This window comes from Haliaeetus albicilla, chromosome 11 (genome assembly GCF_947461875.1).
Source record: "Haliaeetus albicilla chromosome 11, bHalAlb1.1, whole genome shotgun sequence".
Taxonomy (NCBI): domain Eukaryota; kingdom Metazoa; phylum Chordata; class Aves; order Accipitriformes; family Accipitridae; genus Haliaeetus; species Haliaeetus albicilla.
Genome location: NC_091493.1, coordinates 1,969,350 through 1,996,669, shown reverse-complemented (window position 1 = coordinate 1,996,669; position 27,320 = coordinate 1,969,350). Strand labels below are relative to the sequence as shown.

General features: G+C 47.7%; 1 protein-coding gene across 2 annotated transcripts in view; it reads right to left on the bottom strand.

The window, feature by feature from the left end:
• HK1 (hexokinase 1) overlaps positions 1–27,320 on the bottom strand; it is a 50,032-nt gene that overhangs the window by 14,545 nt on the left and 8,167 nt on the right. The window contains exons 1-9 of one of the 2 annotated variants that reach the window (XM_069795788.1): positions 24,545–24,705; positions 17,567–17,729; positions 12,606–12,754; positions 7,600–7,719; positions 4,768–4,863; positions 3,395–3,494; positions 3,120–3,303; positions 2,747–2,902; positions 491–724 (exon numbers count right to left, since the gene is read on the bottom strand). In XM_069795788.1, coding sequence (XP_069651889.1) covers positions 491–724; positions 2,747–2,902; positions 3,120–3,303; positions 3,395–3,494; positions 4,768–4,863; positions 7,600–7,719; positions 12,606–12,754; positions 17,567–17,729; positions 24,545–24,607 — 1,265 coding nt within the window. In that variant the 5' untranslated portion in view covers positions 24,608–24,705. Of the gene's footprint in view, positions 1–490; positions 725–2,746; positions 2,903–3,119; positions 3,304–3,394; positions 3,495–4,767; positions 4,864–7,599; positions 7,720–12,605; positions 12,755–17,566; positions 17,730–24,544; positions 24,706–27,320 lie in introns of those variants that run through there. The other variant, XM_069795787.1, reaches the window with a different exon arrangement.

Sequence of the window (27,320 nt, the reverse complement as noted above, 5' to 3'; positions counted from 1 at the left end):
AGTATATCTTCAGAAAAGATTGAAAAAAAATAGGGTTTAGCACAGTCATTTTCAAAACAACTGAGTTTAAATTGAAAATGGAGATCAAGGTGCATTAATGCACTTCTCATCAAAGCCCAATCCACGGGCACAAAAGTAATATTTTGTACAAAGAAACTCACCTTCCAAGAGATCTACTGAAATCCCTTAAGGTATGTACTCAAACCACCATAGTTTTCACCGATATCGCAGCATCCAATTACTCAGGTGTTTGGTTCTTTTCTTTGTGGTTTTGTTGGTCTTTTTTAAAATCTCACCCTACTTCTTCACTTAAAGACAACTCTCCTTTCCACTAAGCTCCCCATCTCAGACCAAACCCCCACACCCACATTTCAGGTTCCTCATCTCACACCCAAACCACATGCCTGGGCGATGTCCTGGGGTTACATGCTCGACCTTTTGCAAACCGCGGCAGGTGAAGAGTGTCAACGGCAGGAGCGGAGGGACTCACTGTGGATGCATCTTGTAGAGAGAGCCGTCGACCCCCACGGTGGTCCGGAGGCGGCCGACCCCTTTGTTATCCCGCAGCTGGTTGAGGATGGCACCCAGCGTAGAGGCCACCAGGTTGGCCGAGCGGAAGGACACGATGGTGCAGACGTGCTGGACGGCGATGCAGTCCTCGTGGGACGGCTCCACCCCCAGGCGGGTTAAAATTTCTTTGGCTTTGTTCAAACCTTCTTTGCTCCTACAAAGAAGAGAGAGCAGTAATGGGTAGTCCTTAGTGGGGGAGCTATAAAACGCAGGACTGAGGTGCATCCAACCACGGGTGTCCCTGCCTGCAGTTTGAGAAAGGGGTTAGAAAGAAAATTTATTAAGAGATCTGGACTGGAAAGCTCCACGACGCTTGAAATAAAGTGCTCTAAATATGCATTCATTCACAGATAGAAACAGCTTTCCATTAAAGCCTGATGCAAACATGCAACCTACAAACCATGCAATTCCAGATACTATAGCAGCCACCCTATGGGCAGGATTACTCCCATATGTACCCAAGAGCCTGCCCTCCTTCACGTTCATTTCCCACAAGGCAAGAGGTACATCACGTCACTGGAAAGGTGTCCAACGCTAATTATGTGCAAGTCTCTCCAACACAGACCACGTTTTCGTTGTGCCAGATGACCAGACCAAATCTCGTACCAAGCAAGCTTCCTGTACTCTGAAAGTGAATGCATGGGACCAGGACCAGGACCAGCCCCATCCTGTGGAGCCAGGGCATCCCCCCAGGAGCACAGCGCATCCAGTAGCTCCGGCTGCAGTTGGTCCAACAGCACCAGACCCAAAGCAGAGCAGCAACCTCATGACAGCTCCTTCAGTGCACCCCCGAGAAAATCAGCAACTTCCAAGCACTTATACAGACCTGGAGGAATTAAATGCTTTTTCATCAGACTGATGCTTTAAACTTCAAACAGCTTCTCTCTGGAGCAGGAACCACCAGCCCCACAATTCAGCACAGGCCTGAGCATACACCTAATCCCACACTCGCTCGCTCATATGTCTCAATAAATAAAGCCCAGTGTGAAAAGCAAAACCCTGAGCGAAGGTTGCCTAAGTGATTTCATCCTAATGGGTCTCTTTTCAGGCTTTTACAACCTCACTGAATTTCTGTCTCTTGCACTGCATTTTCCCTCATTAGCACCCAGCCTGAGAGCAAAGTTTCTGGCAAAACTTATCCACGTCCAGCTCAGTCACTTCCCAGACAAAAACACAAGGAGTGTATCTTGTCATTACTAACTGCACTCCATACATCTTTTTAAGGACTCTTGCATCTTGCTAGCATCAGCCAGAAATCTGAAGCTGCACAGAGATGTGCCCCCTAATTATAACCAAAGTGCTCTTCAGGAAGTAAGGTGGGATTTCAGGGCAAATTTTGCTCTTAGTAACTGAACTTCTCAATAACTGCATTTTTCTTATTGTTTAACATTACATTGGTCCATTACACCGACCTCTGTAGTTAAGACAAATGAACATACACATTTAACGGAAAGCTGTTCAGGTAAGACAGTCTGCAGGGACAGGAGTAAAATGGGGCAGGGGGCAACAGGCGTTGTAGAAGTTACTGGCTGTTCCCTTGGCGATGCACTCGCAATCAATAGTACCTCTATATGTGTGCACCAAAATCAGCAGCGTTTCGAAAAGAAAAGCCAGCCCAATGACTACAGCACAAACTATCCCAGTGATGTGAATTTTAAAAACGCAGGGGGAAGAGCCAGTAAGTACTGACCAAAGGGGTGATGACACCGTAAGAAACCAACTGGCGCATAGCTCAGAGGTCACCATGTAGCACCCGGCACTGCCTACGAGACTGAATGCTCTGCCTTGTCACGCTTGTTTTCCTTCTGCCCAGCGATCCCGTGGATACAGCAAGGAGCGACACAAGTATTTGCCTGGAGGCACTAAGCCAATTCACTCCCATGGTTAGCTGCAGGGTGGCAGCTTCTGAGTTTTTGCGAGCAGGGTGAGAGGTAGCACAGCACATGCCCTGTAGCTACACGGACTGGTAGGCTTTCGTAGATCCTCCCAACACAGAAAAAGGGAGAAATCTTGGGGAGGAGGTCACAAGACTGTCTGCTGGGGGTCCCCACTTGCCAGCTCTGCACCTGTGCTGGAGGATGGCAGCCAGCCCCAATGCAAAGCAAAAAGAGGTGCTGGAAAATTAATATTCAAAGTCACTGTGAAACCCAGGAGGTGAAAAGGGATAGGTACTCACTTTTCTATGGCAGAAACGTGCTTTGTCTCAAACTTCCCTTTGGTGAGAAGCTCAGGAGTGATTCTCCCCTCAAAGAGCAGCCCCTCCTTGGCCATCTTCACCAGGATGAGCCTTACCAGCTCCCCCATGTACAGCCCGCTGACCATCTTCTCGAATCTGCAGGAGAGTACAGCAGCAGTCACCCATCCATCCGCGGGCAACAAAGGGAGGCAGAGCCCAGCTTGCCACCACACCACCCAGCCCAGCCTGCAGTTTGCCTCACCACAGGCAAAATCGAGCCTTCTTGAACTGCTGCATTCATAACACAAGTGGAAAAGGGAGCACAGAGCAGAAAACAAAAGCAGCAAAGCTCACAGATAACTGCCTCACTCACAGCTGCTTCCCAGGATTAAGGGATCCACGGTCGATCTCTCGATCAAACTCGGTCCTGATGTCTTCTAGTGAACCATCATCTCCAAAGGCCCCCCACTCCGTGTTAATGCACATCCTGCCCTCATCGCCTTCCACCAGGTCAATGTGCCGCATCTCCTCCATGTAACAGGCATTGGTGCCAGTGCCTTTAGGGAAAGGATATCAGAAGGTGCTAACCAAACAGGCCAGGCAAAGGGAGAAAAGTCACGTGCATGCTGCAGCAGCAATGTGCGTTACCAATGATCAAGCCAACTTCGCAACGCTGGTCATCAAAACCACAGGTCATCATAGTCCCGACGGTGTCATTCACAACAGCCATGATATCTGCATCGTAGTCCTGATGGAGGAACAAAACGTTACTTGGGCCGTATGGCTTCTCTGGAAAAACACTGCTTGTGTTTATCACCGGTTCACTTACGTCAACTAATTTCACAAGGAACAGGAGACAGTTTGTCTGAATACCACAGCTCATCTTTTTAAATATCACCTGTTCTGTCTGCCAGTTCCCTATCCCACGTACCCAGGAAGACAATGAGAGCACACTAATGCACCAGGCAAACAATAAAACAGCAGTAGCATAATTCGAGAGCGCAAAGACCTGCTCTCACATAAGCACTCTTAGGCAGGAAAGAGAAGGGCTATACATGAGGGAAGGAGGAACTCTGCAGTTAAATCATGGAGTAATTTGATGTAGTTGCTTGAGGAGTTAATCTAGAAAATACTCCCAAGTTATGTATTTCTCATAGAATTCACTTAAAACATCTAGGAGTTTTATTTCAAGTGAAGATTTTAATACAAAATTATAAGCAAATAATGCAACTAAATAAGCTATCCAAACGACACACACTCATTCCTTTCCAGCTTCTTCAGTGTGTTACTCTACCTGATATCAAGTCTGATGATAGTAACTGACTACAGTAATGTTGTTCAGTGACAGTAAAACTCAGGTTTGCTTAAAAGTCCACAGCTGCCCAAATAGAGCAAATACTGCCCTGTTTCCGATTAATTTGGTTGCTGAGTAATCAACATATCACCTGGCTGCAAGCATCACGCAAACCCAAATTTATTCCATCTCACACTCAGTGCCTTTTTATTTGTTTAAATCAGCAACATGGTCACCTTCACCCTCTACAAAATCAGCAGTGAGAAACTGCAGGGAGCAACACAGCTCACTGAGCCTGAAATCCCCCTTCTCATCTACCCTGCTCCTCACCTGCTCCCAAGCAGTCGCACAACTCAGCTGAGCCCAGACCATGAGATGCGGTTTCACAGGAATAGGATATGTCGGTATCACTGAAAAGTTGCGGCACTGACACGCAGCACTTTTTCAGTTTTTGGAGAGTGATAAAATTGCTGACGGTTGCCAGCGACAAACCACAACACAGTCACTCAGTTTTGTGCTGTGAGGAAAATCACAGCTTCCACATAGCAACTCTGACGTCGCTCCATTTTCCCAGCAAATGGAAAAAACGCACATCTTCATGCAAGAAAGCAGAGCTGCACTATCACTCAGATCACACGCTCAAGTCAGTGACGTGAAGGTGGTCCCTGACAAAGAAATGGCAGTTTGCTGTGATACAGAGTTAAAAAAAGAATGAAGTACAATTTACCCCACGTTTCTTGATGGCCCTGTTAAGCAGCTTCACAACATCTGCTCCCTCCACTCCGCTTGCTTTGAAGCGCTTCGTCCAGGTTATCAGAATACCCTGATAAAACAAGACAGCAATATTCAACAGGATGCCACCATAAGACACAAATCGATTTTTTTTTTTCCTTAAAAACAAGATTTTATACTTCAAATGCATCTTCAGGTCTCTTTTCTTGTATGACCTAACAACCCAACCCGAGACAACTGGCGGTCTTTGATTCTCATTACAGTAAGCTGAAAGATGGGAAATTGTTTTCCCCTCCCTTGCTAGAAAAAGGTTTGTTTGCACTTTCTGTTTTCAGCCCACTCTTCTCCCTGTTACTCCTCGACAGTTTTTCTTGGAAAACCATTTAATCCTCTTGGGCCACGGAAATCAACTGCTTTCAGAAAAAGCTGACTGCGCGGGACTGACTAAAGAGAAGGGATGTGATGTTTGTACATCCAGGACTCGGCTGCAGCGGGGATCAGACTGCTGCACATTTGCTGCCTGGAGTCCCAGCTGTCCAGGCTTGTTTCACTGTCGGATCATGTTTATGGGTTGAGGCAAATGGAAATACTAGAAATATAGCAATATATGTCCCCAACTTACAGTACGGATCGAAAAGGAAATCTGGTATTGAATTCCTTGTCTGCAAACTGTCATAAAGAACCTGCAAATCCCCCAAGTTAATGACTACATCTGATTTTTTTTCTATTTAGATAATGCCTAGCTGATTCAGAGCATTTAGTATATAAATAAATAATAATAAAAAAAGAAAGGAGCATTAACAGTAGTCAACAGGAAAGACAACTCAAATCAGCTCAGCTTTTCATACCCACCATAATATTCACAGCTATCACAACAGGAGTCCAAGAAGCTAAAAATCAGAAAAGCTGAAGCCTACAGGCACAAACAGCCGTTGCCCAGGTGTATGTAAGCCCATATCTCAGCCTAGAAATCAACCACGTGTCTTGTGCACATTCACCCTCCCAGCTGGGATAGCTACAGGGGACAGAGGGGTCAGGGCAGCTCTTTCCAGACCAGGAGGTATTTTCCTACCACTAAAACACAAACTCAATTTGCATAAGTTTTGCCACTACGTTGCCCTCGTTAGCATCATTTAGAAACCCAGCAAAGCCCCGTGCTGCTGCGCAGGGAAACCATGGCAAAGCCCATTCTGCAGGCACAGCTTTAATGGGCAAAAGGGCCCCTTGTTCCACGTAACTGTCATCATTCAGGAAAACTGGTCAAACCACACTGGCAAAGAGCAGCTCCTCTCAGCATGACTGGCTGCTGCGCTGGAAGGATTTTTTGCTTCACCAGCAAGACCTTGGCAGCAGGGAAGAGCCCTTGGAGTGCAGCAGGGTTGAGCGGGACCCAACCATGCAGTGCCACCTTGTCACCCTTGGAGAAACCAGGGACCACCCTGTCTCCTTCTGCTCACCAAGCTCAAGAAAACAGCACATAGACAAGCACAGCCTCACAGAAGCAGCAATCCAGGAACAAATCCGGCCCACGGAATCCAGAAAAACATTTTTCAAATGGCCAAAATATTACAAAAACTCTCAGAAAGAGAGTTTTGGGGGTTTTTTGGTGGGTTTTTTTTTATTAAGAGACACCGTCCCTTGTCTCTTACTATCCTCCTCCACTCTGCCACTGCTCATCTCCAAGTCTCCACCGGTGTCCCCAAGCCATCCCACATGCTACCTGCCTGCCCCACACAAGCATGATCTCATCCCAGCTGGCTCGAGCAAACCAGCCCACAAACAAGCGCCTTTCATCATGCAGCTAAATAAATTTTCCCAAGGGCAACTCAACTTCACAACCACATGCCCGGCATGACTCTGGTGTGGTCAGTAGCCTGAGCCTTACCATGCATCATGGCCAGATGGGAGAGCTGCACCAAAATCAACTCATCTTTTCTGAACTGATGCAGGAAAAGGCAGCTCGCTCTTTTCTTAACTACATTCAGACCTGAGTTAGTAAGCACCCTTGGTTTCAGCTCTCAGCATCGCTCAAGAAGTATGAAATGTAATAAAAATCGTGCCTCACCTGGCCCTCCTCAGCACCAACATCTGGGGAGCCGTTGCACCAGGCTAACCTAGAGACCTGCAAGCTAGAAAAGCAGGTCATGCTTTAACAGTGCAACCTCTTAGTGTTTTGTGTGGATTTAACTTTCCTGCATTAATTTGCTACGCCATTGCCATAGCGATGCTGTACCGGGAGGCTGCTGAGTCATTTGTGATATAATAAGCGAAAGAAGGAAAATACCGTAGCATCCTTGCCACGGGAATCTCATCAGTCACTTCATACAACGCTGGTTATTTCCATCCCTTTTTAAAGCGCATCACTTCCAGGTGGCCTGCCTGATTTCCCACAGTGCTGAGCACCCAGCCAGTGGCATGGCTCAGCACTGCTGCTCAGGAGGGAGACCCCGATCTGGATCGGTGCGTGCACTTGTGAAGTTCAGCAAAATCTGAGCAAATGCTGCTGGGCTGGGTCCCTCCCAGTTACACCTCATGGAGAGGTGAAAAAGGCTGCACAAGAGGCAGGAAAAATTGCTGCCATGTTTACACGGTAAACCGTAATACTGAGGAGCTCACTCAGAGGCAGTACAAAACATCAGATGCCTCTTTATCATCTGTTAACCAGCTCTTTCAGAAGAAACATAAACACAAGCATGAAGTCTGACAGTGAAATATAACACTCATTTATCCCAAAACCAAGACCTGTCTAGGATACTGCTTTCATAGCAGTGTTTTAATCACAGCTGTAGCTCTTCTGCATATTAAGAAAACTGTGAAATCTTCTTACCTCATCTAGCTTGGATTGTCGACACGGGAAGGAAAACGTAAACCCAACTGGTAATTTCTTGTCTTTGATTTGTTGTTTCTCCATAAAGTCTCCCAGGCATTCAGCAACATGATCAAAAAGCTACAAGAAAGAGGAAAGTATAAAACCACCATGATTAGAAATACAGTTTCAGGGAGAAAATACTTCAAACCGCATATGAAAACTGTACTGGGTGAGGGGAAAGGGGGAAATATCTGCTCCAAATTTTAAAATATATTTAAATGACAAAGCTATGAAAATACTCTCAGGCAGCATATATTAACACCTTAAATAATAAATTATTAAATACATTGTCCTTTTACACCCCTATAAAAAAGCTTTTCCTGAAACAAGCAGCATGTGACTCTTGAGCCTGCCATAACCCTTCTCCTTAACATTTGATAGAACAAAAATGTTCTTTTAACCTTTCAGTAACAGGAAGGAACATCTCAAAAGAACATTTGTGATCCAGTCCCACATGAGTTTGAGCACTTTTACAACTATGCAGAGAAGATCAACATCTGCTTCACTCAAGCACTGCTGAGATCAGAGAAGCCAGCACTTTGTAGGAGTCACCCAAAAGGACATAACCTCTCAAATCTAGTCCTAAAGCACACAACAAACAAACAAAAAGGAAACCCAGGGGATTTGTCCAAATATTTTACATGTTCTGAAAAACAACCCAAAATGGGAACATTTTATGCATTTTTTTTGTAATGCTAAACTATGCAGGCAGCCTGCAACAGGCTTGCAGGTACCAATTCCCACCCAGCCACCTCGATGGCCCCTCGACGGTGCCCTGTGACAACGGCACTGTGTGCCCGCCAGGCATGCCAGGGAGTGCGTGGGCACGAAAGCGAGAGATGTCTCTCCCACCGAGCTATTTGGAAAGCCCCTCAGGTAGACTGCAACACTCAAAGCCAAAAATCAAGCCCTGGCAATTGAAGCAACAAAAATACGCGTTTGCATCTACCAGCACCAAAAAGCCAGACATGCCTTGAACTGACCCATACCACAAATGGATGTCAAACCTATTAACAAGTGGCCACCTGCCCCAGAAGATAACTGCGCTTCACATTTTAACTCCCTGGAAAAAAAAAAAAACAAAAAAACAAAAAAACAACCAACCCTATCTGCAGCGTTGGTGGGACAATGCCAGGAAAACTGCCTAGAAGATTGGGGATAATTGGGAGGGAGTACAAAAAGATATCTGTTGGTTGCAATTAGCCTGTGCAGCTTTATTAAGAACAATTTACAGAGTCTTGGAGAGACAGGAGAACACTACAGACATGCTGCAGCAACTACAAAAAAAATGAAGAGGAATATTTTGCCGTTCGAAGCAGATCAAGAAGTGGTGTCTGTAATGTTACAATTCAACAGAACACCTTAAGCTCATTCCTAAAAGGAGGTCAGATTTGATTAAGCAGAAATACAGTAGTTTCCCAGGGAAAACGTTGCCATTCATTGACCCGGGCAAATCAAGGACATTTCACTGAGTGCACGCAGTGAAACGGCATGGGAAAGCAACCTACGCTGCTGCACTTCTGCAAGACTATTTTCAGTTGTCCTGATGAGGGAGAGAGGAAAGGGAGACAGGAAAAGGAGTTACGAAAAAAAGAACTGTAGTTAAGTAATAAAATATGACAACTTCTCCAGGAGAAACACAGAAAGAACAGGAGCGTACGTTTTTATTATGCTTTCCACCTGAAAGTATCTTGCTAAATACTCAAACCTACTAAACTTTCAGCTGCTCCCAGGATTACAGATGATAACCAGGGACCAACCTCAAACCCCTGAGGAATTCAGAGCGCAGGAAGCAGAAATATTGACTGCGGATGTCACTACAAAAACCCCTCTCATGCAATGAACCACAACTGCACAGAGAAGAGACGGGACCTGCTTTGTGAATCTGACTGCAAAAGATCCCTGGGCATTCCCAACGCACTCCGGAAAGTCCGTGCACCTGCTGGTGGTTGCCTGTGCAGTCCCGGCACGACCTGCCGAAGCTCGCCTCTGTGAGTTAGCGTGCTCGCTTGCTGCAAGCAACGCACCGTGAGTCATTGGGGCTCCGGGCTGGCAGCAGGGCACGCGAGTGTAACCCATGCCACAGCCTGCACAGGCAAATGCGGTTAACTATTAGCCACATTCTCGACACCACAGTAGTCAGTAATGCACGGTCTGGCTGTGCTACTGTTTTTAATAAAGCACAGAGGGAAGGCACTGCTCAAAAGGAGAAAAGAAAGAGAGAGGCATATATTAATTTTGCTGCCATTGACGGTCATAAGATTTTTCCTAAGGAGACTCAAGGAAGCATCCATATGTGCCCGTGCCCATATTAACATCCAAACCTTACAAATGCCAAACAACTCTGACAGGACAGAAGAGGCAACATGACTTTAATGAAAGCAACAGGAATTTTGTAAGGGAGGTGGATTGAGGAAAAATCCAAATTCCCATCCACCCACAGGTGCGTGGTAAGGAACAGTGCGAGCCTAATATTTTATCAAACGTCAAAGAGACAGACAGAGCAAATGCCACAGCCAAGAAGAAAAGACCAGTCAGGTTTTTACACCTTTATAGACCTGAAGCGATACAACCATGAGACGCTGAGCAATATGGTATCAGGCTTCATTACTTCCTCTGGCCATGAAGTTGCCTGCTCAGGTTGGGCTCCAAGAAGTCTCCACAAGGTTGCATTTGGCTGGCAGCCAGCAGACTTTGGCAAGCAACTGAAGATCAGAGCTCAAGCTCACGCCCCTGAATGGGGAAGATTTAAGGAGCAAGGATACCACAGCTCCAGATCGTGAGAACAGCCACAAATCCATACCCTACCTCCAGTGGCGGCAGAACACAAAAAGCAACACCAAAATCAAGCCTCAGGCATGCTCCCATTCGCTGGGTCGACACAGAAGACAGGCTGCTTACAAGTTTTAGACCTGCTATTACACTGCTGAAGTCAATGAGAGTTTTGCCCTTGACTTTGACAGGGAACTGTCTCTGACTGGCAAAGCTGTCAGCCCGTGCCTGACAGATCGGCAAAAATAGAAGTTTGAATGCGATGAAGTAGAAAATATCAAAACAAACCGTGCTGGTGAGGCATGAAGCCATAAATCGCAAGCCCTTCAATAAGCTGATTATGTATTAGGCTTTAAGAGTATAACTCACTGAAGTTAATGACACAGCTTGCTGAAAAACATATTAGTAGCCTACCCCGCGCAGGCAGTTCAGTCCAAGTATTCCACTAATCTGGCTCAGAGATTTCAGAGAACCTCAACCGTACGCATCAGTCATAAGCACCAAATCGTCACCTGCCTGTGTGCCTCCCGGGCATCCGCCATGCTTCCCTGTGAAGTCTCACGGCAAGCGTTTTAGTCGTGGCTGGATATTGTCGTGGGACAACTTCGAACCCGGATGCAATTCTGATGATGCTTCCAGTTCTCCTCTTCTTTTCCTGGTACTTAAATACTGGGAGTGACTGTCTCCCCAGGGTCAGTGGAAGCCTTGCTCGCCTCTCTTTCAGTTTAAAAGCCATGACAAAGCCTATCAGTCTGAGCTCCACGCTGCTGGTTCCCAACAGCCAAATGGCCTTCAGATATTTAAAAATGAAAACATAAACACGACAAAGCCCTGGAAAGAATGCAGACCTGATGTCTCCTTTCCCGGCTTCTCCTTACCACCCTTATCGTTGTCTCCATTAAGTCTCACCTTAAGTCAGCCTGCTTGCCTCCCCGGGACAGACACTTGCCCCTCGGGTGTGCGGGCAGCCCTGCTGCTTGTCGGTCTCCAGCTCCCGACACCCCTTGATGGACAAGAAACCCCACGTTCCAAACCTGTCTCCAGGCAGCCCACCCGACTCCCCTGCCTCCACCAGCAACAGGCAGGTCAGCTCAGCTCCCCTCCAAAACCGTTCCGTGGGAAAGCCGCTGCATGACCTTTTGGCCAGATAAAGTAATAATGTTAGGAAAAGTCTTTACAAGAAAGGGATTTTATTGCTGCGGTTCAGATATCACAGCAATGCTTGTATCAGTGCTACTTACAAGCCATAATTGCCACCTTACACTCACTATTGCATAAGAATGCAGCAGCAGTTATTAGATACATACATTAAGGGTATTAAGGTGGCTACAGAAAATATATTAAGGGCACAAATTGCTGTTTGCAGAATTTTTCTTTTTTTCCTCTTTTGTTTATTCTTCTGAAACAAGCTCTAAGTTTCCTGCAGGTCTCATACCCCTAGATAGCACCTCATACTAGTAAAAAGTGTAAAAACCTTGCTGTTTCCAACAATGAAAATTACCTGTTTTGTCTTACACTGACACGGAGACAAATCTGTCAGTAAAATATTTATTGTAATCCACTTCCTGACCATAAAAAGAAAATAAATTCTTCCAAAGAACCCGATTTAAAATCCAAGTAAACGGATCCAAACATTTTCTACTGTTGGAACGTGGGAGACTAAAAAAAAACCTATCATTTATTCAGCAAAAATTAAGTTGAAGTTGTGCCAAAACATTCTATCAGCTTCCTGTAGTTTTTCTAATGTATTTGTACTTTTCATGAATGCTGAGTTGCTCAGACTGCCAGGACAGATATGTGGCTGTCATGGGTATTTCTGTCCCTCATCTAACATTACAATTGCAGGGTTGGTCATGCTCGCTGCTTACAAAGACTAAGTTGTTTTCCTGCTGTCCATTCCCACCTCTGGAAAGTAACTTTACTATAAAAGTAAAAATTCTTATTTCTAGGCCATTTTTTCCCCTAACTCGGCCAAAAGTCTCCCACACAATGGGAGCAGCATCCATGCATGCTCTACTACTCTAACTACCACTTAATTTATTTTCAGTATCGACAAAGAGCTGTAGTCAAGTCTGTGCACGCTGTAGGTGCAACTGTTAAGATGCTAAGGTCATTCTCGTGGCGTTTTTGTAAAATGGCAGTGTGAAAGCAGCTAATCTTTAGAGAGACGTCCTAAAAAAAGAGGTGCTTACCCGTGTTCCGCTGCCATGCATGATATCTTCAGGCGTATTATAAATTTCACTTTCCATTTGTACCGTCTGCTTTTTTTCATGCGATACCTTCACCCGCAGAATTCGGAAATAAGAACCACCAAGATCCAGTGCAATGAAATCTCCTTTCTCTATGTGGAAAACAAGACACAAGTGATTAAAAATTGTATGCAACACAAATCTGGGAAATATCAAGCTCTGTTAAGTATAATGCATAGGCAAATGTCCAGTGCCTACAGCAAGGAATTTCTAGCTGCAGGGTGTCCATGTGAAGCATCGATCTGATTCCCTACAATTTAACATGAAGTTGGTGCAATGGCAACACCAACCACCATTGATACACAGACAACTGCAATGAGGGTTTATCCAAAAAGAATGGACTAACAGTGGACAGTCTGTATCCAGATCTCGTGATGAAGCTGGCAGAGCAAAGATCTCCGAAGAATGCCAAAAAGGTGTTGAAAACAGTAAAATGAAAGGATACCAGACCACTGATGAACAGTCTTTTGCTGCATATAAACTTGTGGCATTTTGGCAAATAACAGTGAATGGTGGCTGAATTGCGCACTACTCTAAAATCAACAAATTACACACAGAGGTAGTTAAAGCAGGAACCACTTATGTCACCCGCAGAAGCTGAGATTCACTGCAAGCTACGGTCAGATAACAGAAGTCAGAGAAACGACAGTCTGAAACATCACAGGGCGGCTGCAGGAGTTACTCAGAAGTTGTGAACCTTGCACAGAGCTCCTAAATAACTCGCCAGGGAAAGAGTTAGGATACCTCCATCTCCCTCCGTGTGGAGAGGGATTTGGATTTCAAAGACCTGAAGCCAAATCCACTCCCCACTCCCACCTCCACAGACTTCAGGGTGTAATTCAGGCAACAGAGACGTGTGGTCTGGCTATCTGAGGACACTTTCGGCACCCCCTGGAGAGCAAGGCAAATATATTTGACTGAACCGCTTGTGCTATCTCACCTTATCAAAGAGGAAGCAAACAAAGACAGCGATTGTTAAAGTCTGCAAAAGATAACATTTAGGGAAGCAGTGTGCACAACTTATCACCGAGGCTCTTCGCAAGCATTCGTGTCCGCGCACGGCATCCCCGGGCTCACCGAGGCTGCTCGGAAGGCAGTGAAGCAGATGCGCACGGTGCTTTCTCGTCCTGGTTTCCCTCATTGATTTGTACCTTTCTGTGGTGTCAGAAGTGCCCCATGCCACAGGTGGGATGAGCTGGCCCCCCCATGCATATTGCCAGTCCCATCCTACAAGCGCTCTTGGGCCTCTTTTCATTCTTCCTTCCAACTATGACTTTGGGGAGGCCTTTTGATGTGTCACCTCAAACTTCGACTCAGCTCTCAGAGCCTTCTGACTCCACGCTGTCACCAAAATATCAAATATGCAACTTATCCACGAGGATATCCAGACCCAGACTTGCCTCTGAGATTACCCTGCCCAATCTCAGATCAAAACTCTTAAAGTCTGGCTTAGTGAGCTGCTCCTCCTCATTGCCCCATGCTCCTCCAGAAGTCCCCTCCTGCTCAGCAAAGCTGATGAGCTGGTTGAGGCATCCCTCGGGACAGGACCTCCAGCAGGAACAGCCTAACAGAGGCAAAGACACTGCAAAAGCCCTTACGGTTTTCCAAGGTTGCAAGTGTCATACAGCAAACAAAACACTGTCATGCGAGAAACCACAAAGGACAATAAGCCCCGTACAGAAAAACGTAGCAGAACAACAGTGGGAGCCCACATCTCCTACCAGTCTTCCTAATTTTACTGCATTGCAATGCAACTTTTCCTTCTTGCTGCTTAAGACATGGGCAAACTCAGAGTTTGCCAAAATATGGACCTTGCAGCACTTCCCTATCTGTTTCTGAACAGCGTGGCTTTAAACATCGCTTTGCTTCAGTACGAATGTCATTTAAAACGTAAACATTTCCAAACTGTGGATGCAGTTCCCTTTATCGAGTTCAGCGTAACAAATTCAGTAACTCCTAACCCCCTTCACTGCAACAAGACTGGAAGCAAAACATTTACCACAAGTGTCTCATTAAGCCAAATACCCAAATAAGCTTTATCATATGAGTATCATTTGTCGAATGCAAGCCATTACCTGCAATAAATAATGGAAAAATCAACACTGGACCAGATGGCCCTTTTCCAAGCCTAAAAGCACCTTGGTACACACCTCAGACAAATGCTGCACTTCAGAAATATCTTCCCCGGCAGTAAATTAACAGATTAGCGTGTTTAATTTCCAGCAGCATCAGGCTCATCACAAGGTAAAATTTATTAAGAATTATCCTTTTCAGTTAAAAAGAAAAAAGAACTCTGAACCAGACTGTAAAGCTTTCTGTATGCAAAGTAGTAGTTTTCTTTCAGTGTACTTCAGGAATTAAACCCAAGTAGCAGCATTTAATCTATGCTTTGTAACACCAAGATGCAATCAAACCTGCTGTAAATTAATTTAGGAAGATCCTTTGAAAGCATTTTGAATTAGCTGGAGATACCGTTCTGGGCACTCTGGACAAAAAAACCTTGTGGTCTTCATAAATTAAGCAACTCTGAATGAAGCAAAAACCCCTGCTAACACCAATGTGTCCAGAGCCTCCAAAATTATTACTCAAAAGATCCTCGTTAACAAAGTACACAAGCACAGATCTGAAAATAAACAACAGTATTTTTCTGAATAGTCAGCTCTCATAATAATAATCAGACTCAGAGGAAAGAGCTTACAAGGCAGTAATTAGAGACGAGCCAGAGAAAAGGGCAGGCTTTCAGCCTCTGGCTTTTACAGAGGGACAGCTGAAGGCAGAAATTGCCATCGGCTGGGAGCTGAACCCACACTTTGGGCACATCAACACGGACGCATCCGTGAGGGCCCCCCCGAGCCTTTTGGAGGCAGAGGGAAGGGGGCTCTGCGTCTGCCCTGGCTGCATCCCTGTGACGGCTGCGCCGGACACGGCGCGCACACGCACATGAGTCAGGGAAAGACGTGCCATGACACCCACCCACAGCAAATATTGCTCATACCTGGGGTCGGAACATGCCCTTTCTGGGAAATAATGGAATGGTTTTGCCTGCATTTCTAACAGCTATCCGAGGAGATGCTCACAACCTGCATATACAGATTAGTACCGTGTTATACAGAAATTGTCTGGGGCAAAGCACTGCCTTGCTCTAATCCATGCTGCGAAGACGCTGCCCACAGCGTGCCCGTCCCAGAGAGGCCAGCAGGAGCCAAACGGGCACAGGATCAAGAACTGAGCACACTGTACACAACATACATGGTTGCTTTTTTAAGTAGGTGTGTAATACATGATCTGAAATTAATGCCTTGACATACAGGCACGCTTACGCTCAACCAGGGCTACTCACTGCTCTGGCTCATGCTGGGTCCCAGCAGCGTTCAGCAATCTCTCGCACCTCTTCTGACCGGGTGCAGATCCCCTTTTCCCTGTGCCATACAGCATCTCAAAGTCTCCCCAGTTTGTGCCATGGAACAATTTGCAAAACCATTTGACTCACTGCAAGCAGCTCAGATTTGCTAACCTGCAGCGCCTGATGGAGCAGGGTAGCGGGAACAGGTCTGTACCCAACTGAACTCAAACACGAATGAAGGAAAAAACCAGGGATTTCAGAGTTGGTAAAAATGCTGGGATTCCACACAAAAGCCCTTAAGTCACCTCACCCGCAAACCCTTAGAGCAACCCCTGCCCATGACCCAGCTGTGTGTTGCAGCTTCTGACTTTCTCAACAAGCTCAGACATTTCAACAGGACATTTCAACATAACAGCCAGCAGTGCTAAATTAAGGGAAACACAGGATTCAAATTTGTTCTCCCTTTGGTTTTTTTTAGACAGAGAATCACATTGCAACTGAAAAGCTTAAGGTGGCAGAAAGTAACAGCAAAGCAGAACTATCAAAGATCTCCACCTGCCAGACAGCACCAAGTAACACAAGGCACCAGGCTTCATGTTCTTTCACCCAATAAATTCTTGATTTTAACTCAAAAAAAACCCCTCAAAACAGGTAACGGTGTTATGCAGTTCTTACAACTGTGCAATTTCTGCACAGAGGGACATAATTTGTGGTAGGCACCAAACTACAGTTAATCAACTCATGCTACATGAGAAGGAAATCCAGTGTTACCACTGAATAATAAACACTATTATATACTGTTTATAAATATATTTATATACTCTCTATATAGTATTTATTTTTTTATAAACACTAAAATAAGTAAATAGGGGCAATCTTGGTCTCAAATACCAACACAACATCTTTTTGGTTTCTGACAGCTCTTTGTGCCGCTTTTATCAGGTACAGTGAGCACGGAAAAACAGAGTCCTACACCTGGATGGAAAAAGCTCCGTACACCACTGCAGCAGCTTTGGAGCCACCCATTGCAGCTTCCTTGAGTTCTGCGAGTTTGCCCTAAGACAGTCTGCAAGAAGCAGCTACAAAAAGCAAAACGAACGCCAGGAAACTCAAATTCGCCATATAGGTGTTCATACTTCCACTGGGGAAAACATAAGGAAGGGAAGAGATGCTGAGTTGAACAGCAAATGACTAAAAGCCACTGTATTTGTTAAGACTCTAGATCACGTGAGTGTGAGTTGCATAAATCAAAAATCTTTGTATGTGAAGTATTGATTGCTGGCAGACAAATCTCAGCATAAACGTATTGACTATTAGTGGACTGACTGCTACAAAGGGCTCTTTCATTGGCATCAAAAGGGGTTTGACACAGGAATCACAAAATCCTCCAGCATCTGTGGCAACAGACCCGCACACAGAAGGGAGGCTGTCTTCGAAATGTTGTCCGGGCTTGCCAGAAAGCAAATTGCTCTTGTTCTTGGTAATGCATTGGTGTATTTCTAACAGGTTTCCCACAAAGCACACCATGTTTAATATGGAAAACAAATACTCAGCTCCTTACCTGAACCATCAGGAATGGACCTCACAAATGTAGGAAGCATCTTCACTGCAGCCGTTGGGTTAAAATCTCTGGAGAGACCGTTCTTCATCTCTCTCCTGAAGCGAGCCATAATGTCTATCAGCGTTTCGTCAGAGAGCCGCATGGCGTAAAGGTATTTATCAATCTGGGGAAAAAGACAAACACCACCACGGAGTGAAAGACTGCCCCGAGGTGCCCAAGTGGGGCTACACCTCCCTTTAATTGCAAGAACAGCGTATAGCCCCAGCTTGGGCCCAGGGCTCTGGCCAAGCTGACAACACAGCCACGCGCTTCGTACCTTGTCTTTTGACTCACAATCAAGGAAAACGTGCAAGTGGTAGGACCTACATGAGCTGAAGCCCACCCCATCCTACTGCCTCCCCAAGGCAAGACCCGGTCCCATATCACTCTGCCTCCTCTTTTCCCCACAAAACCATTTGCCCACAGCTTCGCCCCACTATCTCCAGCCCTCGCCCTGCTTCTCAGCTCTCCTGACTGTCCATGAGCTGAACAGCTGAAGCTAAAAATCCCTCTTTTGGCACCTTGTCCCAGCTGGGGTGATGTAGGTGTTGCTGCAGTCCACAGAGGTGCCTTGTATTTAAAGCCTTTCATTGTGAAGGACTTGCCACAGCGGTTTTGGGGCTACGTCCTAGGCTAAGAAACTATTTCTGTGTAGCAGACCATTTTCCCTATCCCACTCCAAAGGTATCACAGCCAGAGGGTCAGGAGAGGCAGAACTTGGCTGTGGGCAGGTAGCGTCCTCCTCCTCAAGACAAAACATCAAATTAAAAGTTGTTGACTTCTCCCTTGTGGCTTCGCAAGACAGGAACTTTCTTTACCTCCCTGCACAAAGGAGGCGGTTCCAGTTTTCCAATAATATTGCTTTCCATAATATTACATCCATCTTCAGCATCAGGAATAGTGAGAGATGCTTTGACACCTCAAAAATACAAATTGGCCTTGAGGGTTTCTTGCTAAACGTACGTGTCCCACCCCTTTTACCTCAGCTACCAGTCTATTCTTGCCTTGTTTCATTATCGGCCTTGGAAATTCGGTTCTGAAAACAGCTCAGACCAAAGCCACGCCTTCGGGATCACTTTTGCTTGCAGCTTAGCAGGATCAGGAAAATAAAACCCTGCCCATGTTTTCTGTCCTTAGCAAAACTGGAAAAGCCACCTCATTTTAAACCCCAGGCCATCTCCGTGCCAAGGCTGTCTGTCTCCTTCACTGCTCTGGAAGCCTTGAGAGCAACTCATCTCACGTCTCAGCTGACATTACGTCTTACAGGACCAATGCCACAATAAAACACCCCACGTGAAATGTATGTGTGTGAGTGTTCCATGTACCGGGGACTTTGAGACAGGAAGCGATGAATAATGCCATTCGAAAAGGAAATGCAGACAATCAAAATGTAATTAAACCCTAACTGACCATAAAACCAGTGCCAATCTAATTGCTCCTGCAGAAAGTACTTCTGTCGCACGTAGTCAAGGTCTGCACCAAAGACGGCGTATCTGCCTGAGCCAGATGCCCTCCCACCGTGACCAAGCATTTACACAGACCAGGGAGGAAGGCATGGACAGCGCTGCTGGGCACAGCTACCGGGCCTGATCCTGAACCACAGGGCTGGGGACCGAGCAAGCTGGAAGCACGGGGGGCACAGCTGGAGGCTGCACAAGCTGTGAGGTGTTCAGTGCCATTGCTTGCAGAGGAAGAGCAAAACAGTCATCAAACAGATGTTAAGGGGAAGTTACAGTGCAACAATACGAGATGATACCACACATTTGCTCCACAAACCGGTGATGGTGCAGGCGTACAGCTAAACAGACGAAGAAGAGCTAAGTCCAGGTTCTCTGCAACAGAAGCCAAACGCAAGACCCTAGGGCAGCGTCCCCACATTCCAGCTGTGTCCTGTGCGGCTCTGATGGGCTGACAGGCCCCTCACAGCAACAAGCACAGCTGGCCACTGGTGTCATTTCACTCCAAGAACAAAAATCTGGATGAGGTGCACCTTCTCTGCAGCCCCAAATGCTGTGGGGATGGATGCAGAGGCTGGTGTCGGGCTGAGCAGGCAGGTCTCTCCTCCATGGCAAACCCATGGATTTTTTAGCAGAGTGTCAAGCCACGATTTCAGATCATGAGGTTATTCCCTTTTAAAGGTGGGGGGGTGAACCTCTTATTAAGGCTGAGCTTTCAGGAGCCCACGCTGCTGCTCAAAGGCCTGATCCCCAAATCTGCCAGCGAAAGCTACACTAACGCATCATTCACACATACTTCATTCACACAGACTTCACTTTGCAACTAAAATACCCTTCTACAAAGCCCCACTGCTGCATCCTCCTCCCAAAAACAGGGCTGAAGGTTTCTCCCCCACCAAAAGCCCTGTTGTGAACGCAGGTTTCGGCGTTTGCACGCTCAGGACCAGCCAAGCCCATTCTCCCCACCTCTGCCCCTATGCTGCCCTCAGCAGTGAGGGAAAAATGGGAGGGAGGGCTTTTTTTTCCTCCTGTGAAAAACCAATGAGCGCCGTCAGCGCCCTTACATAATTGAGCTGGACCCTCCTGCGCACAGGGAGCATCGCCTCGCGTTGCATCGCGGTGCGTGGCATCGAGGCCATCTTCACCGCTGAGACTCACGGGGCGGGGAGGAGGGGGAGATGGGGACTAAACCTCGGTTTGAAACAAAACCACTCCTGTGTGTTACAGTTTCCAAAACTGGGGGGGGGGGGAAATCAGGTTTGGTTTTTTTTTTCCTCCCAGGCAGGAAAAGGGTTAGTTATTCTGGCAGTGCAGCTGCAAGGGAAAAAGTGCTGCTCTCCTGCACTGGCAGCACAGGCAGCCCTCCGAGGGAAAAGCCTCAGCAAATAGCCATAAATAACCAGTGGGGGGGAAACTGGAGGCTGGATTACGGGATGGAGGTTTAATAACTCCCTGCTCTGCCTGCAATAAAAGCCGATCAGAAAGCAAATCTCAGCCTTGTCCGAAGGGAAGCAGTGGAGGGGCTGGCAGGGACAGATGGGAGCTGCTGGCAGCACCCAGCTGGACCCGCAGCCCCACTGAGGCTCCCATGGCTGCGGCCCCATGGGAGACAGGTGCCAGCCCTTCCAGGGGATGGTGGAGAGCAGAAGCAATTTCAGGCAGGCAGTTGTGTGGGCAAGGAGCAGAAAATGCTCCTTTATTTAGCTGCCATCTCAGAGCCACCCCCCCCAGGAAGGGCATCTTCCCAGAGTGCCACTATGGGAGCCCTCCAAGAGCTCAATCACTTTTTTTTTTTCTTTTTCTTAAAAAAAAAAAAAAAAACAACAACAACCAGCCAGACAGAATCTGTGAGCAATTTTTTAAAAATAGGATTTCATAATCTGAACCATATGCACGGAATTTTTCTTGGTCACATAGGAAGGACACTCTTTGTACTTGGGGAAAAGAAGTTTCTGAAAATCCAGCCATCACAGCAGCCTCCACAGGAAGTTGTGAATAATTGTAAGTGCATAATGAAACAGGCAGCACTAAGGGCCATTCCTTAAATGCATGCCTCATTCCCCGGACACTGACAACAATCAGTGGTATCCAAGAACAGAGCACTCCCACAACAATTTCAGAAATCATTAGCACCTATTTTACTGACATGGCCTTTGCACAAAAAACCTTCACCATGTAAACATTTCTCTGCAGAGCTAATCATACTCCATACTCCTTTCAGCATCAGGAAGATTCATCAGGAGCCAAGGCATGTTAAAACAAGTAGTTTAGCCATCCTGAAACTGTTTGTGTTTACTTATGATTTATCAGATTGGTTCCTAAAAAGCCTTTATATTGGCAGGTCACCACTACAGGGCTTTTTCTGATGCCAGTTGCTACATTTTACACCCCATTCCATCACGTTCTTTTCAAGGTTAAATGACATTTAAACGTGACTCTTGGATTGCAAGATTTTTTCTCTTCTCTCGTCAGGAAATACGACAAAAAGGTATTGTTCCCCTGACAGACAGAAACCAGGCAACACCTAGAGGCTCCCTTTGCTGGGGCCAGCTACTACAGGTACCAACCTGCTGGAAACAAAAGATACTCAAAGGCAGTTTTACAAAAGCTCTCCTGCACACAGGCCAGTCACACAGATGCCAGGGATGCTCCGTGATGCCCGTATCCCTGAGGATGGGAGTCAGCCTTTTAGAGAAATCAGGGCCTTGGTTCGGGTTGTGCAAAGTCCTCTGTCACAACAAGGATGCTGAACTCCTGCTGCTGCCCCGGAGGATCACAAACATTCAGGGAACAGACATTTTCAAAAACATTTGGATAATTGATCCTGCTTGGAGTAAAACCACATGCATATTTATATGGTACAGGGCATCGCACATTGCCGGCTTGCTTCTGCACAGTAGGGTCACGTACACACGGTTTCACCCAAAAATGCCCCCTTGCAGGGGCTGCAGGGCCACAGGGCTGCCAGCATGCGATGAACAACCCACCCCTTTGGCACTACACATCCACCCTGCCTATTCCTCCTGCTTGCCACAACTCCTCTGGAAAAACGTTTCAGAAACTGCAGACTTGAAAAAAAATGACTCTCAAACTTAAGGGGGTGTATAAAATCCAGCAAAACCAGTAGAGAAGCACTAGTTCTTAGACCCAGAGTATCCTGAGGGCCTGAACCCACCAGCCCCATCTGTGCTCCTCGGCAGGTTCCCACCATAGAAAGGCAGCGCTGAGTATTAGTGCCATGCAGGGACAGGAACCCCAAAAAAAGAAGCAAAGGGGGTCACAAGGGAAGAAGGATGTTCAGCCTGGGTGCAGTGGAGATCTGGTAACAAATCCACTCCCAAATTAACCTCTTCGGCACTTTTAACCCTTTGCACACCCCTCCAAGTGACCCCCAGCAGCATCCTCAAGGTGACCCACCACCTGTGCCGTTAAATGCCCATCGCCGCCACGGACCAGCGAGGCAGAGGAGCAGCCACTGTGGCAGGAGCCCTGTGGGGCAGAGTGGTGATGAGCGGGGGCAACGCCTCGGTCAACAGAACCCTGGTTGGAAGCACGTACCAGCAGAAAACGCTGCTTTTCCGGAAGCAGAGAGGAGAGGGAGGGACCTGAAATGAAGCCATGCAGGCACGTATTCCCACAAATGGCACGCCGAGATGGAGCACAAACCTCGCGAGCAGCAGGGTGAGATGGAGCAAAAAAACCCCTTTGCCCCATGGGGAAGCAGGGAGTGGAGCCCACTGGCTCCTGGCAGCTGTGGGGCAGCAGAGCAATGGGGCAGAGCCTCTGACCGCTCCAGAAACACTCCCTATAGGACAGCCGAAAGTGAGGGGGCTCAATATCCGTTCCAAAAGGATATAAACAGGAAAAGATGTCTTACGTCCTCCAAAACCAGTAGCCTGCCTCTTTTTTTTTTTCTTTTTTTTTAAATTGGATTTTATTTTTTTTTATTTTCCTTTTCAGGCAAAACCAGACTGATCCATAAGAATGCCTTACAGCTCCCTGGCCAAACAATTTCCCGTGCCGTCAGACAATAGCAGCCTCATGGTGCCAAACCAGCCTGCAATAAATAACCCCCGGGAACACCACAGAGTTTCCCCCGTGTCTGCGTGCTCCCACCGCGGCTTCCCCACACAGCCTTTCTGCCGCCCCTCGGCCAGCGTGCACCCTTGTGCTTATCTTGGGTTTCTAAATATAACAGGCACGGCGAGACAGAGGCGGCCTTACCCAGGCACACACGCCTGACGCCAGCAGCAGCACTTAGAAATCCTCCGGGAAAAGGAAAATAAGGGGCCTGGAGAAAAGGGAGAGCCATATACGTGGGCCAGAGGGTGCAGAAAGCTGCAGGCTGCGTGCAGCCTTCAGCTCCTCACGAGAACCGCTGGGCGGAAAAGCAAAAGACCTAAACCATGGAAGAAGATGTTGAAAACATGGGGTGCTGTCTCGGGTTTTATCCAACACAGTAGTGGGCATGGGTGAGCGTGTCTTGAGTGGGGCAGGGTGGGTTCCCCACACACAGGAGCCGAGGTCTCCCCAGGGCCAGCTGGAAGCCCAAAGGGAGACCACTACAAATCAGCCCTGCTGACGCTGTCGCTGAGGCTTCCACAAAATATTGCAAGGATGCCTTCGGCAGGCGCTCAGCCACGCGCCGAGGTGGGTCACGCAGGACCGCCGGAGGAGGTGGCAGAGGGGAAGCCTCTGCTTCCTGATGTCAGCCCAGCTCCGTGACAGGGCTTGGTGATATTTGCAATTATTTTCCCAATTTGTGTTCCCGCATCCCTAGCCCCAGGCTCTCCGCTCCCTACAGCTCTGCAATATGCTCAGCCGGGACCTAACTGCCATGTTTTTATTTACCCGGTGCTCTGCACCCATTTCCTTGTGGCAGCGCTAAATCACAGGGCTATACCATACAGCAGCGTCTGCCTAATGCTAAAGGAAAAGAAAAGCAGCCCACAGAAGTACTTTTTAAGCACGACCGACTACCGCTTCCTGTAAATTCAGAACCTTGCAGTGACACATAATTCAAAAACTACCTGCTCTTCGCCTTCGTCACCCCCATGCTGGAGTGACAGATGCCCACAGGCACCCTGGGGAAGAAGAAGTCCCCTCTCTCCAGGGATGCCGGTGCCTACCAAAAGCCTGAAAAAGGCCATCAGCATCACCATCACCACCCTCACTGCCAAAGCCCCCCAACTCCAGCCTCCCTTCGCCCAGCTCCGTTTCGGCGGCCTGTGCATCACCCACGCCCCGGCAGCCTCCACACCGAAACCCCGCTCCGCGCTCCACCGGGGATGCTTTTTTTTTGGGGGGGGGGGGGGGGGCAATCCGGTTGGGCTTAAAACCAGATTTATTCCCCATTCTCCCACAGCAGGGTCGCTACGGGGACAAAGCAACAAAACCACCGGGGGGGGGTTAAAAAATTTTAAGAACCGATCTGGCCGGGGGGGGAGGGGGGGGGCGAGGGGGGCAGGGGATTTCAATCTACCTTTTTGACCTGATCCTCCTTCAGCTCCGTGAAGTAGTAGGCCAGGAGCTGGGCGGCGATCATCCTGCCGGCTGCAGCGGGCGGCTCCGCGCACGCAGCGATGCGGCGCTCGGGGATGGCCGCGCTGCTGCACCTCCCCTTCCTCCCCTCCCTCCTCCTCCTCCTCCTCCTCCTCCTCCGGGCCGGCCCCGGCCCCGCCCGCAGCCCCGCTGCCACACACGGAGTCGGGGGGGGGACGCGCGAAGCCCTTTCGGTGTTATTTCTGGCAGGCAGAGCGGGGAGGAGGAGGAGGAGGAGGAAGAAGAGGAGGAGGAAGAAGAAGAGGGCGATGTCCCAAAGTGTCTTTTACAGCAGCTTTTGGAGACGGACTGCTGAAGGCTTCCCGCCGCTCCTTCAACTCTGCTGTGGTACGGGAAGAGCAAAGTGCAAAAGAAACCTAAACCAAGGCTGTGCTCGGAAGACCCGTCTGCACTCAAAAGTCTTTGAGGAAATAGCAAAGCTGCGGGAAAACTCCGCTAACACCGAGCATCCCCTGCGCCTGGACCTGCTGGGCTGTTGGGAGACTTGCAGTTGGGCCCTGAAAAGCAGATCGTCGCTTTGACAGTTCTGCTTTTGGGGACCCCACAGTCATATCCCAGCAGTAAAATCCCCACATCAAATACACTGACGGACAGGACCTCTCCTCCCTGTGCACGCCGCCCGTATTTTTGCCACGTTGGAGTGCGTACCCCAGCACCCCAAGGAGGCATCCACCACCGAGAAGCCTCTGAGGGCCCCACATTCACATAAGCAACACGATGCGATGCCCCTCCGAAAACTGAAGGTCAAACGCAGGTGCCAAGGTGACACGTGTCAGCAGCTCGCAGGGTTTTTGCCTGCGCCCTGTCTGTCCGCAGGGGCAGGGACACACACCCATGCAAACAGCAGTGCTGCTGGAGGCTTGATTTGCATGGAGATTGTCTACCAAAGTCCAAGTGATTAAAAACCTGTTTCTTGAGTTCCTGGCTTCCTTGTCATTGCTACTTTAATTAAATGGTTGCACTGGCCAAAATCAAGAGCTGCTTTGGCAGACACATCCTCCTTTAGACTGCCCTAGTCGCTGCCGGCAGGGTGGGCAGGATTTCCTTCTCCACCTCACCTCGTTACCTTTAAGCTCATTCTCAGTGAGATTTTCATCAAGCATTTCACTGATCTGCATGTGTTACTCCTGCTCGTTTGTCTGGCAAGCTAACAAGCAAACACGCCTGCGCTCCCCGGCGTAGGTAGGCTGCCCCGCTGCAGGCGCAGCAGCATCGCCCTGCGACCAGGCGCAGTCAGAGTTTGCGGGTGGCACAGAAACATGGGGCTGAGCAGCATCATCCTGTCCAGCAACGTCACCCAACCCTTTACACAGGCTGACCGAGCTCTCACTCAGATGCAATTCACTGTTCAGCCACGCTCCTCCTCTTCTGCCGGTTAGAAACTATCTTTAACTCCCAGCGCAGGCTCACTCCTGTTTTTGATCCATCTGTTGTCTGCTAAACCTTGTCTTTCAGCTGAAATTGCTCTCCTCACTCTCTGGTATTTCCTTTCTATAAATATAGGGGAAAGTAACCATATATGTCCTCAGCTTTTGCTTCGCTAGGTAAGACAGACCCAGCTCTTCTTTGGTCTCCTTTCCCTGAAAAGCCCGAGCTGGTTTAGCAGCTGTTTTCCACGCTCGCTCCAGCCTGAATTCAGCTCTATCGAACACAGCAGCTAAAGTTGGGTAAGTTATGCAGGAGAAGGCCAAAAGCCCTGCGCCGATATACACGGTTCTCCTACTGGAGATATGTCACCAAAACCCTTCCCATCAAACAAGCACAAACCCTGAGGCTCCTGAGCTTAACTGGGACACCAAGATCCTCCCGTGCCATCAGCCACTACTCCCAGGGGACGGCACACCTTTCATCCCACACCAAAAAACCATCCCCGTCCCTGCTTCCCCAGCGTGGCCAATGGAGTCCTGGCTGCCAGAGACGTCCTCACCAAAAAGCTGCCCTGCAGCAGCCCAGATCAAAACTTCGAAGCAAAAAGTCGCTTTCTGCACGTGTGCATTTACATTTGCCTTTTGTTGCTGTATGAACACACACTGGCACCGCTCAATTCCCACAGGCTCTCTGTTAGTGGACCTGCCTCTACACGAGGTTTACAAGCCCTACTCTCTATCCCCTCCAGCTCAAACACCTAAACACCACCTAAATATACGACACTCCCCTCAGTTACCTTGCTGCAGGAATGCTTACTCAGTTAAAACACTTGGACACAAGTTCAAGTTGTTTTCAACTAATCTTTGACCAAATGAAACCAATTCAAACCATCACCTTCAGCTGTCAAGGAATTTGAATCAGCCAGCTAAGATTCTGGGAAGTCCAAAATATTCAAAGTGGTTATGAATAAGAATCGTCTTCTTTTTAACATGACACCTGTCTTAAGAACATACCAGAGGAGAACAAGTTTATTTTCTTCATCTGCTAAAATTGTGCTTTAGAAGTGAATTGAAAACGTCACAAATCATTAGGGTGGCTTTTGTCTCTAGTGACCATTTGTATTACAGCATATTTCAAAACTCACCAGGAACAACTGCCTCGAGTTTCCTTTAAGCTACAAAAAGCAATAAATAAGTTCAAAACATCACTACTCTGAAGCCCTCTTGGTTCTGTGCAATGAAAATAAAAGTCACATACATTACAAACCCCCCAAAAAATTAAAAAGAGTAAAGTATACACTTAAGCAGGATGTGGTTCACGTGACAAAG